The following is a 21,504-nucleotide window of genomic DNA, read 5'->3' as shown; positions in this document are numbered from 1 at the left end:
CGACTGCAAGAGACTCATTCTAGAGTATACACGCTAGACAAGATCAATAGTCAATAGACTGCAAAACTTTAGTAGGGAAGTTGTAGCCAAGGAGTACTAACTACCTATGAGTAGAATTGGGAGAAAATGTGTTGAGCTAGAAAAATTCTAATAATGAACCCGGAATTAATAAACTGGTCCCACCATCTATTTTTTCCAAAAACCATAATTAATAAAGTGGTCTCTGGGACCACTAACCCCAAGTTTTGGAATAAATAAACTGGTTTTGGACTTGTAAACCTGTCTTATTTCCTACCCTGCACGGGAGACGAGAAGTGTAATACTTTTCTAGGTAATGTGTCTTATCCCTTCTAAAAAACCCCTGCTTTGGCAAGCAAGCTGACGAACAGAGTTGGGCACTCCTCCTTAGATAGATTTTTTTTCCTATCAAACTATCATAGATGTCGAAACTATCAATTCTTCTGGCTATATTTTAGAGTGGAACTCCTTCTTAGATAGATTTTTTTCCTCTCAAACCATCATAGATGGCGGAACTATCAACTCTTCTGACTATATTTTAGACTGACATTGCTGGTTAGATTAGAGTCCGACGCCGCCGATAGTACGCCGGCGCGCCGCCACATTTCCAGTTTTTAACCCCGCCGCCGCCGTACGTACTTTTAAACAGCGCGCCGCCCCGCCGCGACGCCGAAATATCACCGGCGTACGCCGGCGTGCCATGGTCGAACCAATACTGAAGGACGGATGGCAGGGGGAGAAAGTTGAAAAATACTTGTTAATTCGCCTTCTAGCGGCAAATAGTAGCAAACCGGATAGTGGGGGACATATGGGGGAATCAACGTTCTAAAGAGGGAAGTATCTACCGTCTCATTTTGTCTAGATGGCGCTAGCTTTTTCGGGGATTTGACTCGGTATTTTCATTTTTCATAACCCCCCTCCATTTTGGGGCTGAAAAGGGGGAACTAAGCTTAACGTTGGTCGTTTAGTCGCTTAGTATGGGGCTCTATGGGCTGCCATCGGTCCTTCAGTATTCCATGGGCGTGCCAACCAGTCTTGGAAATAGCACAGGTCCACAGGTCCAAAACCAGTTTAATAATTGCTCTGACCAGTTTTTTTTATTCTAAATCCGGGGTTTACAGGTCCTTGGGATCAGTTTATTAATTGAGAACTTTTAAGAAAGTTGAGGAGGGACCAGTTTAAAAATTCTAGTCATAATAAATTTGTACTCCACGGATCTAGACTCCTATCCTTGACTGGTTCTCATTTCTGCCTTCCTTGCTACAACCACAGCCCATTGGATCACTCTTTGGCTTCACACGCCAATGTTTTTCCTATGTAAAAGCGCGTGTTGGTAATTTTGGGCTTTATCGCTCGAAAAATCGAAGGAGCCATAGGCCGGCTATGGGAGGAACACAGTTATTTAGGCAGAATGTTGAAACAACTGGTTCAAATCTCTTGAAATTTTAAAGAGATGTGCAAAACAACGTTTGCTATTTTTTGGAAATTTTCAAATCATTTCCTTTAATAGTTTTTAATAAATATTAAAACGAAAATTAGCCCTAATTAAAGGGCTTGGTCTTCGAACGGTTTAAAGGTTTCTTCCGTTTCACTTGATCGAATCTCTTGAAATTTTAGTGAGAGGCATATTGAAGGGTTTTAAATTATGATGCAAAGTTTCAAAATTTTTAAACGAACAATTCACTTCCAAAAAATTTTGTTTGTGCATAATCCTACAACCTATTTAGTCGCTTAGGAAAATTTTACGAAAACAACTATTCGTTTCAAAACTTTGAAATTTTGCACGATAATTTAAAACCTTTCAATATGCCTCTCACTAAAATTTCAAGAGATTCGAACCAGTGAAGCTGAAGGAAATAAATTTAAACTGTTTGAGACTAAGCCATTAAATTATGCTTAATTTTCGTTCTAATGTTCTTACAAAAAGCCAGGAAAGAGAAACATTTTAAACTTCGCACAAAAATACCAAACATTATTTTGCAAATCACATTAAAGTTTCAAGAGATTTCAACCAGTATTTTCGAACATGGACTGATCTTGTGAACACCACCACTTCACAACTGAGAACTACATACGACATTAATCACTCGTTGTGAACTTACACGCCTCTAACGCCGCCGCCGCCAATAAAATTGTATGCAACGCCGCCGCCGGTTTATAGAACGGCGCGCCGGCGGCGCGCCGTCGCCAATATGCCTAAACTGTGCAAACGCCGCCGCCGACTTATTTTTCGCGGCGTCGGACTCTAGGTTAGATAGATATTTTTCCTCTCAAACTATCATAGATAGCGAAACTATAAACTCTTCTGACTATATTTTAGACTGACACTGCTGGTTAGATAGATATTTTTCCTCTCAAACTATCATATTTGGCGAAACTATCAATTCTTCTAGCTATATTTTAGACTGGCATTATTTGTTAGATAGATTTTTTCCCTCTCAACAAATCATAGATGGTGAAACTATCAAATCTTCCTTCAATATGTTAGATTGGCTCTCATTGTTAGATAGATTTTTTGCCTATCAAATCAAATTGAAATCTTTAGGAACGACTAAATTAATCGATCATTTAATCTCCGGACTTTAAATTTGATTGTTTTCGATCAAACTGATTTGGTCTCTACCTAATTTTACTCTGTTTAATCGATTCCTGATATTTCCTGATTTTGTAGAATTTCGAATATTTTCATATATTCATATAATTTCCATAATCTCATTTCTCAAGTTTGACTTTTAACTGTCTATAGTTAGCTACTATCCAAACTTTTTCAAATTATTCGCCCTCGATTTAATCTAAACCATCTACTATAAACGGTTAACTAATAATAATTAAAGGCAAAAATTGCAATTAATAACTGTGGGTAATAAAAATCAGAAAATCTACACTTTAATTTATCTACTTCTACGTTTGGATGATTTCGTGGAATCGTTCTTCCTCCTCGAGAAGTCGTTCACATCAGTGACAGCACGGAGCTTCTATTTACAAGAAGCTCCGTCTTCACAGTTTGAACTGTTGAACCATCGTTTATTTTATTTTTATTTATTTGTTTGAGAGGGTTATAATTATACGACCACCAAATACAGAATCTTCTTATAGAATAAACCTACACTTGCTAACGTTCAAATATATTAAAAACTTCGATATCATTCAAAAAACGACTTATCTTTCCAGAAATTTTCATAACTATCAAAATTGCCTATCAAAGATTAGCTCATAATTCTTTTAAAATGAAATCAGAAAACAGATGTCGCCAAATAAAATCACTCAAAAAATCAATATATTTCTCAAGGAATAATGCCTATAATTTTTTATGATTTCTAAAAGATGGGGTTAGTAGTCAGATCACGTTGAGAATCGATATTTTTCTCTAGAAGATTTCAACGAATCAATGAATCATATCAACTTCGAGTGCACTTTTTAAGCTATCAAACTCAATCGATCATTATAATTCAAATTTTTTCGAAAATAACTATCAAAATTGATACTTTGATTGGGGCAGATTTAGTTTTCTATCGTATCAAGTGGAAAAACTATCAAATGATATGATAGTGCCCATCTATGCTGACGAATCGCCATTCCTCGATTTTCCCTTCTCGCCTCTCTCTCTCTCTCTCTAGTCTCTCTACGTTACTCAGCAATAATTTCTTCGTTTCCATTTCTATGAAGACCGCGCGGCACGGTGGTACTCCATTGTCACCGGGCCGCTTAACACGGGTTGAAATTAGACTATATTGTAATGAAAGTGACTTCAAGTTGATTAAATTCAATTAAATTAAAAGTATGAAGTTCCGAGAGAAGTGCGGACTTCTCTGAGAAGCCTTAATGCGCTCTCGGAACGTAAATACGGCTTTCTTAGTAAGAACACAGAAACCTTTGTTTCTCGCTGGTGTCAATGGAAGTTTAAACAATTCAATATTATGTGTAAACAAACTAACTACTGTAGAACGAATAGGAGGCAGTGAAATAAGCAAAGTATTTTCGTAAGAACTTGTACTATTAATGCTCAATGTATTTTAAATATTTCAATATCGTGGTACGGTAGGCTTGGCCTTGTAAGCCACGCCAGACGTAACTTCTCCATTCCAATTTGTTTGAAAAATATAAATAGCGGTTTGAAATCTTTGTTTCATGGCAATGTTTATTATGAGTAGACATTTTTGGGATAAAAGGATTTGAATAGATTTTGATATTGCAAATAAATAGGAATTTAATCTGGTTTAGATATATCTCGAATTGGAAATAATAGAAATATCTTTGATTCAAAATCGGTTTTGAAAAAAGTAAATATCTGGGATTTGAAACGTGCCCTTGGGGGCTGCAAATATCTGGGATTTGAAACGTGCCCTTGGGGGCTGCAAATATCTGGGATTTGAAACGTGCCCTTGGGGGCTGCAAATATCTGGGATTTGAAACGTTCCTTGGGGGCTGCAAATATCTGGGATTTGAAACGTGCCCTTGGGGGCTGCAAATATCTGGGATTTGAAACGTGCCCTTGGGGGCTGCAAATATCTGGGATTTGAAACGTGACTGCCCTTGGTGGCTGCAAATATCTGGGATATGAAACGTGACTGCCCTTGGGGCCTGCAAATATCTGGGATTTGAAACGTGCCTGCCCTTGGGGGCTGCAAATATCTGGGATTTGAAACGTGCCCTTGGGGGCTGCAAATATCTGGGATTTGAAACGTGCCCTTGGGGGCTGCAAATATCTGGGATTTGAAACGTGACTGCCCTTGGGGGCTGCAAATATCTGGGATTTGAAACGTGCCTGCCCTTGGGGGCTGCAAATATCTGGGATTTGAAACGTTTCTTGGGGGCTGCAAATATCTGGGATTTGAAACGTGCCCTTGGGGGCTGCAAATATCTGGGATTTGAAACGTGCCCTTGGGGGCTGCAAATATCTGGGATTTGAAACGTGCCCTTGGGGGCTGCAAATATCTGGGATTTGAAACGTGCCCTTGGGGGCTGCAAATATCTGGGATTTGAAACGTGCCCTTGGGGGCTGCAAATATCTGGGATTTGAAACGTGCCCTTGGGGGCTGCAAATATCTGGGATTTGAAACGTGCCCTTGGGGGCTGCAAATATCTGGGATTTGAAACGTGCCCTTGGGGGCTGCAAATATCTGGGATTTGAAACGTGCCCTTGGGGGCTGCAAATATCTGGGATTTGAAACGTGCCCTTGGGGGCTGCAAATATCTGGGATTTGAAACGTGCCCTTGGGGGCTGCAAATATCTGGGATTTGAAACGTTTCTTGGGGGCTGCAAATATCTGGGATATGAAACGTGCCTGCCCTTGGGGGCTGCGAATACCTGGGATTTGAAACGTTTCTTGGGGGCTGCAAATATCTGGGATTTGAAACGTGCCCTTGGGGGCTGCAAATATCTGGGATTTGAAACGGGCCCTTGGGGGCTGCAAATATCTGGGATTTGAAACGTGCCCTTGGGGGCTGCAAATATCTGGGATTTGAAACGTTCCTTGGGGGCTGCAAATATCTGGGATTTGAAACGTGCCCTTGGGGGCTGCAAATATCTGGGATTTGAAACGTGCCCTTGGGGGCTGCAAATATCTGGGATTTGAAACGTGCCCTTGGGGGCTGCAAATATCTGGGATTTGAAACGTGCCCTTGGGGGCTGCAAATATCTGGGATTTGAAACGTGCCCTTGGGGGCTGCAAATATCTGGGATTTGAAACGTGACTGCCCTTGGTGGCTGCAAATATCTGGGATATGAAACGTGACTGCCCTTGGGGCCTGCAAATATCTGGGATTTGAAACGTGACTGCCCTTGGGGGCTGCAAATATCTGGGATTTGAAACGTGCCTGCCCTTGGGGGCTGCAAATATCTGGGATTTGAAACGTTTCTTGGGGGCTGCAAATATCTGGGATTTGAAACGTGCCCTTGGGGGCTGCAAATATCTGGGATTTGAAACGTGCCCTTGGGGGCTGCAAATATCTGGGATTTGAAACGTGCCCTTGGGGGCTGCAAATATCTGGGATTTGAAACGTGCCCTTGGGGGCTGCAAATATCTGGGATTTGAAACGTGCCCTTGGGGGCTGCAAATATCTGGGATTTGAAACGTGCCCTTGGGGGCTGCAAATATCTGGGATTTGAAACGTGCCCTTGGGGGCTGCAAATATCTGGGATTTGAAACGTGCCCTTGGGGGCTGCAAATATCTGGGATTTGAAACGTGCCCTTGGGGGCTGCAAATATCTGGGATTTGAAACGTTTCTTGGGGGCTGCAAATATCTGGGATATGAAACGTGCCTGCCCTTGGGGGCTGCGAATACCTGGGATTTGAAACGTTTCTTGGGGGCTGCAAATACCTGGGATATAAAACGTGCCTGCCCTTGGGGGCTGCAAATATCTGGGATTTGAAACGTTTCTTGGGGGCTGCAAATATCTGGGATTTGAAACGTTTCTTGGGGGCTGCAAATATCTGGGATTTGAAACTTTTCTTGGGGGCTGCAAATATCTGGGATTTGAAACGTTTCTTGGGGGCTGCAAATATCTGGGATTTGAAACGTTTCTTGGGGGCTGCAAATATTTGGGATATGAAACTTTTCTTGGGGGCTGCAAATATCTGTGATTTGAAACGTTTCTTGGGGGTTGCAAATATCCGGGATTTGAAACGTTTCTTGGGGGTTGCAAATATCTGGGATTTGAAACGTTTCTTGGGGGCTGCAAATATCTAGGATTTGAAACGTTTCTTGGGGGCTGAAAATATCTGGGATTTGAAACGTTTCTGTGGGGCTGCAAATATCTGGGATTTGAAACGTGCCCTTGGGGGCTGCAAATATCTGGGATTTGAAACGTTTCTGTGGGGCTGCAAATATCTGGGATTTGAAACGTGCCCTTGGGGGCTGCAAATATCTGGGATTTGAAACGTGCCCTTGGGGGCTGCAAATATCTGGGATTTGAAACGTGCCCTTGGGGGCTGCAAATATCTGGGATTTGAAACATGGCCTTGGGGGCTGCAAATATCTGGGATTTGAAACGTGCCCTTGGGGGCTGCAAATATCTGGGATTTGAAACGTGCCCTTGGGGGCTGCAAATATTTGGGATTTGAAACGTTTCTTGGGGGCTGCAAATATCTGGATATGAAACGTGCCTGCCCTTGGGGGCTGCAAATAACTGGGATTTGAAACGTTTCTTGGGGGCTGCAAATACCTGGGATATAAAACGTGCCTGCCCTTGGGGGCTGCAAATATCTGGGATTTGAAACGTTTCTTGGGGGCTGCAAATATCTGGGATTTGAAACGTTTCATGGGGGCTGCAAATATCTGGCATTTGAAACGTTTCTTGGGGGCTGCAAATTAGTGATGCCACGAATATTCGGTTACTATTCGGTATTCGGCCTATTCGGCCATTTTTTTCGTATTCGGTATTCGGCCGAATATTTCGTAATATTCGGCCGAATACCGAATCTCCAATCATGAAGGGAAAAAACGGAAAAATGACTCAAAAACTATTTATTTCAATAACAATTTTTACTTTAATATTTATAATCTAATATTTATAATCATAATATTTCCAAACAGGCGATTTTTTGTTTGCCGATGACATTTTGTAAAGCATATAGTGACACGATCTACTCGCAAATGAACCAAAAACCTAAAGACGCTATAGACGGGTCCTATAGAGTAATGTCAGTTCTACTATGCAAACGTCATACCATAGAGTAGTGTCGGTAGAGGGGGGAGTAGACTGTGTATCCCTCCCTCTAGGCGCGCTTTTGTAAGAGGGGATACTGTACGCGCCTGGTAGGGGGATGACACTTAGCTAAGAGATAGAAGGGTATGACGTTTGCATACGTAGAACTGACATCTAGCTCTAGCTCAATGTCATCCCCCTACCAGGCGCGTAAAGTATCCCCTCTTACAAAAGCGCGCCTAGAGGGAGGGATAAACAGTCTACTCCCCTCTCTACCGACACTACTCTATGGTGTTAAAGAGAGCGCGTTGAAAAATCGTAACTTCCCCCTTTTCATTCCCTCCTTCCCGAGTTTATCACCAACGTTGAAAGCTTCCGCGCAGGCGCGCTGTAGCAGAGGCGGTAGAGAGTGGATCTAAATCTAAACAGTGTATCCCTCTCTCTGCTTGCGCGCAAATATTGCGCAGAGCAGTAATCGCGTTACAGCTAGTGCCGAGAGGAGAGGAGAGTTTCCCACGTGACCCTACATTTCGCGTAGCCGTCTGCCTATTCACCTCACCATTCCATACCCTTCTTCTTCCATGATGAGACCTGTCCCATTGCGGTCCGTGCGGGGGATGTACGTATTTTGCGGAACGGGTTACAGCTCATAACCGGTTTCGCGCGAGTTGCACATATCTCACGCCCGAATATTCGGTGGCCGAATATTCGGTGCTTCGGCCGAGAGCATGGCCGAATATTCGGTATTCGGTATTCGGCAAAATCAATATTCGCGGCATCACTACTGCAAATATCTGGGATTTGAAACGTTTCTTGGGGGCTGCAAATATCTGGGATTTGAAACGTTTCTTGGGGGCTGCAAATACCTGGGATATGAAACGTGCCTGGCCTTGGTTGCTGCAAATATCTGGGATTTGAAACGTTTCTTGGGGGCTGCAAATATCTAGGATTTGAAACGTTTCTTGGGGGCTGCAAATATCTGGGATTTGAAACGTTTCTTGGGGGCTGCAAATATCTGCGATATGAAACGTGCCTGCCCTTGGGGGCCGCAAATACCTGGGATATGAAACGTGCCAGCCCTTGGGGGCTGCAAATATCTGGGATATGAAACGTGACTGCCCTTGGGGGCTGCAAATATCTGGGATTTGAAACGTGCCTGCCCTTGGGGGCTGCAAATACCTGGGATATAAAACGTGCCTGCCCCTGGGGCCTGCAAATACCTGGGATATGAAACGTGCCTGCCCTTGGGGGCTGCAAATACGTGGGATATGAAACGTGCCTGCCCTTGGGGGCTGCAAATACGTGGGATATGAAACGTGCCTGCCCTTGGGGGCTGCAAATACCTGGGATATGAAACGTGCCTGCCCTTTTGGGCTGCAAATATCTGGGATATGAAACGTTTCTTGGGGGCTGCAAATACCTGGGATATGAAACGTGGCTGCCCTTGGGGGCTGCAAATACCTGGGAAATGAAACGTGCCTGCCCTTGGGGGCTGCAAATACCTGGGATATAAAACGTGCCTGCCCTTGGGGGCTGCAAATACCTGGGATATGAAACGTGCCTGCCCTTTTGGGCTGCAAATATCTCGTTGCAATATTTTTGGAGAACGAAGGAATTAACGCTTTGGATTGGCCCGACTTGAACCCGATTTAGCGTTTATGTCTGTCATTTAATAAAAGATTAAAATGTGTTTAAGGGCTACGGGAGGTTAAGTAAAATATTAAGCTACAATTGAAACTGAAAGTGACAGTCTTGTTTGTAATAGATAGTTCAAGAACGCAGACGGTATTTCCTGGATGTTTCACTATGCAAAATGGTCTTATAATTAGAAGAAGAATCGATAAAAAAAAATCACTTTATTGTCCTCTTCATCCTCCCTTCAAGGGCTGGGGGATGTCCAATAAAATATCACGCAACAATTCAAGCTGAAAGTGACTGTCTTGTTTGTATAAAATAGTTCAATAAAGCACACGAGCATTCTTCAATTTGAAACTCGAAGGAAGTCTTGTTATTTTTAAATGTTCGTCCAAATTTTATAAATATTTTTCAACTTTTAACTAGTTATCAATAATGATATTAATAGTTATCCAAAATTTCTTTAAAAAGGCTAGTTATCTTTCCTACACAATAAAAGTCTTAAAACACATAATGGCCTAATATCCCAATACCTCCCAAAGTTAGTATTTTTGCCATAGAAAATAAACGAAAGGAGTAGCAGACCAGCAGCGCAGGGAGGCCAACTTCAAGTGTTTACCGTTCGGGTTCGTTTTAAGCTGTTAGCTGTTATTTTCAGTTCTGATCATTCTTACCGGCATTAATTTTTTTCATTTAATTTTTAGGTTTTTCCATCGGTAGCTTTGAACGTCAGTTGTGAAATTCGCCTTTGCCCATGCTTTGGTTGTGGTTGGCTTTATTATTAAGCCTCAATAGAGATAGATTTATTTTTAGAAGCAGGATTCGAGAACGGTTAGCGTTTAATTCAGTCCGACTCATAGCCCAGTATAGAGCCCCTTCCTCCAACCCGTAATAAAAAGTTTAAAATTTCAGATTAGCTCACTTAAACTAGGTTTTTATGACGTTACTGACGGGATCGGCAAAAAATACGTTATTCCTTTTTACCTTTGTCGCTTTGACACGCCTCTTCTTTCATACCCCTCCTTTCCGTGGAAGGGGGTCCGGGAATTTGACGCGTTCCTAGATTACTCTCTATTCCCACTTCTAAAATTAAATCTATCCCTGGCCTCACATTTGCGCTAAACGCGGGAGGCTATAGCCAACCTCAGGCTCCGTTTAGCGAAGCTCAATCGCGTAGCGAACATTCCTAGCATAGAAGCCCTCTCCTCTGAAGTTGTTTCTTATTTGGAATAGTCGAATATGTCTATTTGAAGGGATCTCGTGAAGCACATACGCCATTACGAATGAGATTTTCTCTAGGCTGCAATGAATCGGGCTGAAGACCTAGACGTAATTAAAATGAGTTCTAAATATCATGATATCATGGCCCAAATAACAAAATTTTCAAACCGCTTCTCCTCTTCAAAAGACGCGAGTTTTCTTTTAAAGGGAGTGGGAAGTGGAAAATAAAGTGATTTTTTTATTGATTCTTCTACCAGTATGCATAATGAAAAATTCAGGCAGCGCCGTCACCAGCTTAAAACTTTAGGTTGGGCCACGGGAGGGCCAAAGAAATGGACTTTATTTGCATGCGCAGCCAGAGCTTTTAAACCATTTTCCATAAAAATTGAGAATTCGGTGGTAAATTACCACGGTAATTACCTTTTCTTAATTAACCGAGAAAATCGAAAATTGAGTTAAGCAGGTAAATTACCATGGTAATTTACCGATTTAAGCCCTAATTTCTCTGTTAAACCCCTGTGAAAGTAGGACAACAGAGTCCATATGGTAGGATTTCACTTTAAGATACCGCTTCAACAAACACTGGTGTCTGACTAATTTGACCATGGGTAGTTCCTAAAAAAATACTGAAACAATTCCTAGCGTGCCGCAAGTATATTTAATAAATTTTAGAAGATTTTAAATTTCATGTACTAACCACTATAGAGTAGTGATGCCGCGAATATTGATTTTGCCAAATACCGAATATTCGGCCATGCTCTCGGCCGAAGCACCGAATATTCGGGCGTGAGATATGTGCAACTCGCGCGAAACCGGTTATGAGCTGTAACCCGTTCCGCAAAATACGTACATCCCCCGCACGGACCGCAATGGGACAGGTCTCATCATGGAAGAAGAAGGGTATGGAATGGTGAGGTGAATAGGCAGACGGCTACGCGAAATGTAGGGTCACGTGGGAAACTCTCCTCTCCTCTCGGCACTAGCTGTAACGCGATTACTGCTCTGCGCAATATTTGCGCGCAAGCAGAGAGAGGGATACACTGTTTAGATTTAGATCCACTCTCTACCGCCTCTGCTACAGCGCGCCTGCGCGGAAGCTTTCAACGTTGGTGATAAACTCGGGAAGGAGGGAATGAAAAGGGGGAAGTTACGATTTTTCAACGCGCTCTCTTTAACACCATAGAGTAGTGTCGGTAGAGAGGGGAGTAGACTGTTTATCCCTCCCTCTAGGCGCGCTTTTGTAAGAGGGGATACTTTACGCGCCTGGTAGGGGGATGACATTGAGCTAGAGCTAGATGTCAGTTCTACGTATGCAAACGTCATACCCTTCTATCTCTTAGCTAAGTGTCATCCCCCTACCAGGCGCGTACAGTATCCCCTCTTACAAAAGCGCGCCTAGAGGGAGGGATACACAGTCTACTCCCCCCTCTACCGACACTACTCTATGGTATGACGTTTGCATAGTAGAACTGACATTACTCTATAGGACCCGTCTATAGCGTCTTTAGGTTTTTGGTTCATTTGCGAGTAGATCGTGTCACTATATGCTTTACAAAATGTCATCGGCAAACAAAAAATCGCCTGTTTGGAAATATTATGATTATAAATATTAGATTATAAATATTAAAGTAAAAATTGTTATTGAAATAAATAGTTTTTGAGTCATTTTTCCGTTTTTTCCCTTCATGATTGGAGATTCGGTATTCGGCCGAATATTACGAAATATTCGGCCGAATACCGAATACGAAAAAAATGGCCGAATAGGCCGAATACCGAATAGTAACCGAATATTCGTGGCATCACTACTATAGAGACTAAAGGCATACTGCACTCAATATTGCAATAAAAGTAGGGGGACTTAACAAATTAAAGGACTCGCAACGGTAGCATAAGCCAACGAATTCTTTAAATTTAACTTAACCTAAGTAAATCATACGTAACCGGAGCGAGCGGAAGCGAGCTCTACGAATTTGGTTAAATCTCACACAATACTTTTTCTGGTCACCCTTATACTCTTTTCCAGACTTTCAATTTCCCTCCAATATATTTTTCCCTGACATTTCCCATTTCCCTGACTTTTCCAGGATTTCCAGGTCGTGTTCAAACCCTGTTAACCATCATTTGCACTACATATTGAGCTTGAAATAGGGGATTCCTCATCATGACCATGGTTCAATGCTTTTTCGGGTTTAGGTTTAGGCGGAAAGATACTTTTCAAGACTAAGACCCGTGAGGTATAAGAGGCTGTTTTCTGTTTAGATCTTAAAGCGGGTTTCGGTTTTAATTGGGGTTTACAACTATTAAGGATCATGTTTAAAATTGACTGCTATTCATGCAACTATTCAATTTGACCGCACTATCCAGCCGCACGATATTTACTCGCTGCCACGATTCGCTAACAGCTCCATCCGCCGAATTTTGGATTCGGAATATTTCTTTTTCGAAGGGATGATGACGACGATAATACGATTCTGAGTTTTAGACTTGCTTAAAAATTACCTCTGATTTTGTCTGTTTTGATATTTTAACCTTTCAAAGTGCATATGCACAAGCGAAGCACATATTGTCAAGAAATTGTAATTTGACCATTAAATATAAAAGCCTGATTTTAAAGGTTAAAGATGGTAAGCGACCAGCTTTTAAATTAAACTACTTTGGTTCTTCTGGCCACAAGCTCTAGTTTAAAAAAATTACTTATTACTCAGCCTGATATTGCTGCCTCTTACACATTGAGGATTCATACCATTCACACAAGGAAGAAAAGCTGCCTGAAATACAAAAAGCAGATTTCTTTGTGCCCTCCTCCCTCCAGGTAAATAGTTCATTCTCCTAGTGAAAATGGTATTTTGGTAAGAATCTTCTAAGCATCTATATGAAAATTGCAATTACTTTAAAAATTTCCAGTCACATCACATTTAACATTTTATCGCAGAAATTAGATATTCTGTCTTATACCAAAAGTATATTTAGGGCCAGCTATTCCATATTTTTTCGCCCATGAATTTCATAGGGAGGGCCAAACCAAGTGCAGAGTGGGCCGGGCCCACCTGGACCCCCCTCTGGTGACGGCCCTGAATTCAGGAAATAACTCCCATTGATTTTAATATTCAAATTAGGTTAAGATTTTAAGAATAATTTCAAAAAAGGAACTCCGACCAATCCCGTAACGCCGTGCCTTTTCGTTAACAAAATTTTCGTGGCACACTCCATGTCTCGCGCCACAATTGTCACATCGTGCAAATTTTTTCAAGTCTCGTGATAAATTTATTCAACACGGAGCGTGCCAAGAGAAAATTGTTGATAAAAAGGCGGGGCGCTACGCGATTGGTCGGAGATCCCTATTTAAAATTATCCATGAAATTTCAAACTAATTGTCGTTTAAAAATCGTTCGGTGTTATTTCCTGGATGTTTCACGATGCAGATTGGTCTTATAGAAGAATTAATAAAAAATTACTTTATTTTCAACTTCACCATCCCTTTAATGAACGTCTGATTTGTTTCAAAGTATTGCGCCAAAAGACCAATCATATATATATGCATAAAGTGTCATAACATCTAACAAGCATTATTACGACAAAGATTCGATACTCGATTATGAATTATCGCCAATCTAACCAAGTTTGCCAGATTTTGAATAAAGGCTGATTACTCGTGACCTATTCATCCGAATTGAATTTGGTGAACACTTTTCAAATATGAATCGACCCCAAGGATTCCGAAAATCGCATTTATATCCTCGAGAATCTAATAGTTTCAAAGTTGATAATTTTGACATTTCCGGTTTCCGGTATAAGTATGCAAAGGACAACTTTGGAACGGGTAAAATATGAAAGAGAAATGCAAAACTTTTATAACGCACTTTATTCCAGAGCGCTAGCTTGAATAGTTTTTGAAATATAGTAAAATATGTGCGAAAAACGCAACGCGCAAAGACTTTTTTAACAGTCTGTACCTACGCACAAGTGCGAATTATGTTCTAGACTTTGTTTTAAGAACAGCTCGACCACAATTAGTTTAGAAACTTTTCAGGCACGCGTCGGATTAATTGGCAGTGTTTTTACTCCCTTAGTGGAGTAATGCATGCCTTGTCATCTGAAGGGTTGGTTCCGAAATACAGCCCCGTTAATGGCTTTTTTTTTCCTGTCGTAAATGAGACTATCACAGGGTTATCTAATCTCGAGCAACGGCTTGTTAGCTCTAGAATTCCCTTCATTCAAATACGATCTCTTGGCTGTGATTCGCAAAAAGGGTTAAAGGGCACCGTTGTTAATGTTCCTTGTAACGTGGACACGTCCTGGTCCGTTTTACCAAGGTTGCCTGACAACACGCATACATTACAAGTGAAATTAATGCGTCGCATGCAGTATAATAACCCATTTTTGTTTGAAACAGTGCGCCCTAAGCTTATTTTAGCCGCGCTTAAGGCTTTGATGCAATCACCTCTTTATAAGAAACATTCCATCACTCTTTCGGAGGACCTCATGAACACGTTGGTGCAAGAAACGGTTGATTTCGTCGTAAACGAAAACGACAGAAATATTGCTCAAAGTGAAGCCGCACAAGTGAACGAGACTCCCTCAATCGAAGGTGATGGGCAAGAGGGCAAGAGTGTCAATGTGCAGGAAATTGATAGTGACGAAGAATGGGTTGAGGAAAAGGAAGAAGAAAGCGTCAATTGTGGAGCCGGAGATTCGTTGCTATTATCAGCTGATGATTTATTGGACACTAATATCACGATAACCTTTGCACCAGGAGAAGATAGCCGTCCCGTGTCTTTGCTATACGATGAAGATTGTGAAGAACTGTCCTTTCCTCGAATTTATGGAGGGCAGAAAAGGGATATTAGGGTCAAATGCAGCTATCAAGATATTGTAAAATGGGAATTCCTGTCTTCAGACAGAAGTTGCGCTAGTGACGTCACCAGTCTATTTTTTAAATGGTTAAAGATTGAGACTATGAAAGTCAGTCAAGCAATTCAAATTTGTTTACGCAAAACTAAATCTGCTGACGGGCGTGGACTAACAGCGGGGACACTGAGGTTGGAAGGTGGAATTGAATCGCTACTTCACCATGACGATGGTTTCAGAATACTGGAGCGCCTTCGCAACTCCCCCGCATTTTGGCACACGAAAATCGAGGGACCTTTTGGCCATGGTGAGACAACTCGGAATTCCTACGTTTTTCCTGACTGTAAGCGCGGCCGAAACCCGATGGCCTGAGTTATTAAATGCGTGGTTGGTAACTGCTTTCAAAAGGATAACGAATAACCAAGACATTGAAGCTATGGCTTTCAAAGATAAAGGCAAGTTGATTCAGGAGGGACCCTATTACATGCGCGAGATATTTTGATTACAGATTTCAAGCATTATTAAAGTACCTCAGGAGCAAGGTTGGACCTCTGGGGCTAGTGGTGGACTATTATTATCGAGTTGAGTTTCAACATCGTGGGTCGCCTCATGTGCACAGTGTAATTTGGGTTTCCGGCGCTCCAAAATTAAAACCGGATGGTTCAAACACTGAAGAAGTCGAGACTTTTGTTGAGCGCTTCATTTCTTGCGCCAAATCAGAAAATGAAGATTTGGTTAACCTGATTCCTCTTCGAACGCACATACACACAAGAACGTGCAAGGTGAAACGGGGAGAAGAAACGATTTGTCGTTTTGGAATTCCTTGGCCTCCAATGCCGAGAACATATGTACACGATCCTGTTTTAAGAAATTGGACAGAGGAATACGGTGAATATATCGCATTGGAATATAAGAAAGTGGAAAAAGCTATAGCGCTTCTGACGACTGAAAATTCTCCTAAAACATTTGAAGAGTTTTTGCGGCCTCTTCAAATGACGGAACGGGTCTATATTGATTGCGTTACGTTCAATCTTAAGAGAAAAACCATTCTCCTGAAGAGATCTCCTTTGGAAGTAAGAGTGAACGCCTACAACAAAGACATTCTTAGATTATGGAGAGCCAATATGGACATTCAATTTGTTCTCGATGCTTACGCGTGCATTATGTACGTCATCGCTTACATTGGAAAATCACAGCGTGGTATTTCCCAATTACTTATGGAAGCTATGAGAGCCGCTAGGCAGGCGGGCTCTACTGTTAAAGAAAGGCTTAAAGTTATCGTCAACAAGTTTCTCACTGGTCATGAAATTTCCGCCCAAGAAGCGGCGTACTTATGCCTGCGGATAACCGTGTCTAAGTCTAGTAGAGCTACCATCTTTATCAACACAAATATACCAGAGAAACGAGTTCATATTCTCAAGCTAAAGAGTCAGCTTGATGATTTGCCAGAAGATAGTACAGATATTTTTTCGGAAGGCCTAATTGATCGTTACCCATTAAGGCCAGATGATATGGAATCAGTCTGTTTGGCTGAATTTTCAGCTTGATATGAATTGAGGTCGGCAAGTTTCAAGTCTAAACGAGGATGAACGACATGATAGCGAGCCCGAATCTAATGTAGCTTCGGTTTGGATCGCTTTGAAACATGGCCATGGGTTTGTACGCAAACGTACACAGGCAAAAGTTCTCCGATACAGGAATTACAGTATCGAGAAAGATACATTGGATTTCTACAGAGAGCAAATTGTCTTGTTCTATCCTTGGCGCGACGAGGCCACAGATGTTTTGGAAAAAGATTTCAAAGAAGTGTAACGCCAGTTTTTGGGTTTATAAAATAAACCCAAAGGAGAGCGAAGAGTATTTTTTTGGGTTTTGTAAATAAACCCCAGTAGGGGATTGGCTCCACGTTTCAACGTAAACGTGCCTTTCTAGAGCCCCCAAAAGAGAGAGCCGAGGAAAGGTAGATCACTTCTGACCACGGAACCGAGAGGTCGCGAAGATGTATCTCGTAGTTTTTCTTTATGTAAATAAACTTCCAATTTTTATTTAATGTTATCTGGAGAGAACAATTATTTTGTGCGCAACAGGCCTAAAACGTCCCTAACAATAAAGGCCTAGCAATCCCGCGCTACAAAATTGGTGGAGGCGCCGGGCTAAGCTTTTTGATGATTCAGTAGGAAAGCTTGCCCATGAACCCAATTAATCATAGTTAAAAAAAATTATCGCCGCTTAACCGAATTCAAAACTACGAACGAGCCACCATCGAGACGAAAAACGGACAAAAACCATCCTTGGAAATCCAGCAATCCTGACGAATTAACCCCAAGAAGATCAGCGTTTTGTACCTAATATCCTCGTGGACCGCATCCCGTAAACGAACCAGGCAAGGCAACTATCCGACGAACAATACACAAAAGACAAAAGAAGCCTTCAAGCCCTTCCTGAAGTTCATCCAGTGAAGTGAAGATCAACCTTTTCTCGTTAAAACGAACTTTTGAACTATTAATCCGGATAACTCAAGACTACTGGAATCTGAAGAAATTTACTTAAGTACCCAAATTTACATTTATAAATATTAAGTGCATTTGTTACATATTCAGAGGTTAAGTTAGCGCTAGATAATTTTTAAAATACTATTTCTGCTGTAAAACTTTATAGTATTGTGATCGAGTAGGCCAGAATCCATATCTCCTAAAACCCAAAGGAAAGACTAGCTTTAAACCCTAGTATAAATTAATAATTAAATCCCAACGATGGCCGACCAATATGAGGAGGAATCGTTAGAAGGTCAGGTTAAAACACTGGCTGAGAGCATGAAGCAAATGATGGAGTTGCAAAGACAAATGCAACAACATCTATATAACGGCATAGGGGATCGTCCACAAAGTACTCCTACGCGTAACGCGACTCATGTATACAACGTGGAGGACCTACCTAACCCTAACCGCGTGGCGAACAATGGCCACCGGCCAAACTCCCGCTCAGAACGCCCGAGAAGTCGGCGCGAAACGGCTACTTTATATCGAACTTCAATCAAAAAACCTGTTTCAAATATTCACTGCTGGACAGATTCTACAATTGTCCTGGCCTGGGTCACGTCGCCTCCTCAACGTTGGAAAACATTCGTGGCCAATAGAGTCGCCGAAGTGCAAGAAGCACTGCCTAACGTTCAATGGCACCATGTTTCAGGTGAAACAAATCCAGCAGACTGTGCATCACGAGGACTTCTGGCAAATGAGATGGGTCAACATCCGTTATGGTGGCATGGACCTTCATGGTTGCCGTCTTTCAAACCTGAAGAAAGTTCACATCACGTAACGGAACCAGAAGAATGTCGTGTCGAAGAAAAACTAGTCACACTAGTCTCAGCACCATGTCAATTGGGCAACTCCATGCTAAACAACTACTCGTCTTTTAAAACTTTTTAACTCAAGAAGACCTAAGGATCAAAGAAAAATCGGTCCTTTCACTCCAGATGAACTTGAAACAGCACTACTGCATTGGATCCGACGAGCGCAACTTGAAAGCTTCGCCGAAGACTTCGATCGGCTAAGGCAGCCTCCTCCCAAAAGCAAACTATTACCACTACACCCGTTCTTAGATGAAATGGGTATAATTCGTGTTGGAGGGAGCTTCAACACGCACGCATATCGCCAGATAAGGTCCACCCGATGTTACTTCCACGAAGACATAAACTAACGGACCTGATAATTAACCACGAACATATCAAGCATTTGCATGGAGGTGCACAACTCTTGACCGCCGTGATTCAATGACGATTTTGGATCCTGGGCATACGAGACGCAATTCGTTTCCACGTCAGAAGATGCGTAAGGTGTATCCGACAACAAACTACCGCTGCAAAGCAGTTAATGGGACAGTTACCAGAGCCCAGAGTCAATCCAGCACGAGCGTTTCTAAATTGCGGGGTTGATTATGCCGGTCCTCTTGTACTTCGAGTTCTAAAGGGTCGTAGTCAGAAAACATTCAAAGCCTACATAGCGCTGTTTGCCTGTTTTACTACACGTGCCATACATCTAGAGTTGGTGAGCGATTTGTCAACGGGAGCTTTTCTGGCGGCGTTAAAACGATTCGTCTCACGACGTGGAAGATGCTCAAATATTTACAGCGACTGTGGCACAAACTTCGTGGGAGCCGACCGAGAACTCAAAGACTTTATCAGATTTATCTCATCGAATTCAAATAGCTCTGAAATCACACAATGGACAGCCGAAGAAGGCATCAATTGGCATTTCAATCCGCCTGCAGCGCCACATTTTGGTGGTTTATGGGAAGCCGGAGTGAAATCTGTTAAATTTCATCTGAAGCGAGTCATCGGCAACACAACATTGATATGCGAAGAATTGCAGACGCTATTATGCCAGGTTGAAGCCTGTCTTAACTCAAGACCCCTGACATCCATGAGTTCAGACCCGAAAGACTTGTCGGCTTTAACTCCAGGACATTTCTTAATTGGATGCCCGATAACTGCCATACCTGAACCAGACTTAACCTCACAAAAACTCAACCGCGTATCCCATTGGGAGTTGAGCCAGAAACTTGTTCAACACTTCTGGAAGCGATGGAGTAATGAATATTTATCCCGACTACAACAACGCCCAAAGTGGGCCCTACCAAAACCAAATTTGAAGGTCGGTGACTTGGTATTACTAAAGGACGAGAACATGCCCCCCACAAAATGGAGGATGGGCCGCATAACAGTATTGCATCCTGGGACTGATGGTCACGTTCGCGTGGTAACAGTAAAGACAATGGACAAGGAAATCAAACGACCGATTGTAAATCTATGTCATCTTCCGTTGCATAGTTGAAGCTAGTCGTTCAAGGGAGGCGGGATGTTCAGTAGATCAATTTCGTCGACCGTATAGTAGGCGAATAAAAAATATCTTGGAAGTTTTAATTTATTATTTAACTATTGGGACTATGAAAAAACATGTGTGTGCTAAAATTATTTTTTATTCCTCTATATAATACCTGAAAGTTGATTGTAAACGGGTTCTTTTTTGGTTTGACATTGTTATATTCACATACGATGATTAGTGACTAATTTTAAATAAATGGTTTTACTTAGTTAAATTTAAAGTTGAGTCGGTTACTTGTTTTCTTTGTCGTACACGTTCAACCTTTTCAACATTCAAGTCAAGTTCCGCAAATTTAAGGGCTTGCCAGAAATAGGTCGGAGTGACCGTAACGCGAAACGCGTTGATAATTGGCAGCTATAAATACGCCGTAACTCGATTCAAATTTGGGTAAACAATAACGTTATTTTCATCGTGCGTTTTTTGGTTTAAATACTCGCCGAATGCGATTTTGAAAAAGGGTAAATCATCTCCGAGGTATAATTTGAGAAAATTTGTCGCCCAGCATAGATGCCTGAGACCGTTGAAATTACGCGGTACCCATTCTAGAAGCATTGAGGCAAATTCGGGAGCCATGACAATAACGCGCTGATCACGCTGGTTCAAAATGGCTCGTGTGATGGCGAGTGGTTCGCCCTGCTTCGAAAATAATTTTAAGTTTCTTTCAAATAGAGTAGATAAAACTTGCAAAAGAACTCGCAGCTTTCAGGCTCTCTAACGGAGCCGCAAGATTTCACGGGTCTTCCAAAATCGACGTAATGAATGTTGAATTAATGCGGTATAACACTCTCAATGGGTTGTTGGAGGTTAACGCTATAAACGTCTTCGTTTTGAGAGTCAGTTGGCGAAACTTGGGAGAAGATTGATTCGTCCTGATCACAGTTGCGAAATTTGCCAAATCTTAGGCCAAGTACGTCCCTTAAATATTTTCTATAACCGACACACATTCCCGTGAAAAAGAAGCAAGCAATGGCTTCAGCCGCATAAACATTGAAAAAATCACCTAGAAATAAAAATAAAATTAAAAGACTAAAATTTACTCCCAATTTTGAATACTCACGCAGAGTAAAAGTTGGAATTAAATGTTGTCCTTCTATAGCTTCCTCCGGTGTTAATTTTATGTTGTTGAGGCAATTGGTCAAATGAAGTTGAAACATGGTGTGGATGTTCAACAAGTTGTTTCTAATGTGATTCTTGAACAACATAATCGAACATTTGTACAAAGCAAACCGTACAATTGCTTTCTCAGCCAA

The 21,504-nt window shown here is 41.8% G+C and overlaps 1 protein-coding gene across 1 annotated transcript; it reads left to right on the top strand.

The window, feature by feature from the left end:
* The first annotated feature begins 19,243 nt into the window (after positions 1-19,243).
* LOC149673397 (uncharacterized) lies at positions 19,244-20,203 on the top strand. The gene has a single exon (XM_089840083.1). It carries the CDS (start codon positions 19,244-19,246, stop codon positions 20,201-20,203), a length of 960 nt encoding a protein of 319 aa, XP_089696209.1.
* The last annotated feature ends 1,301 nt before the right edge of the window (positions 20,204-21,504 follow it).

This window comes from Phalangium opilio, unplaced genomic scaffold, assembly GCF_054372755.1.
Source record: "Phalangium opilio isolate 3A_F unplaced genomic scaffold, DU_Popi_V2 ptg000052l_1, whole genome shotgun sequence".
Taxonomy (NCBI): domain Eukaryota; kingdom Metazoa; phylum Arthropoda; class Arachnida; order Opiliones; family Phalangiidae; genus Phalangium; species Phalangium opilio.
This window is presented reverse-complemented; position numbering and strand designations above follow the sequence as displayed.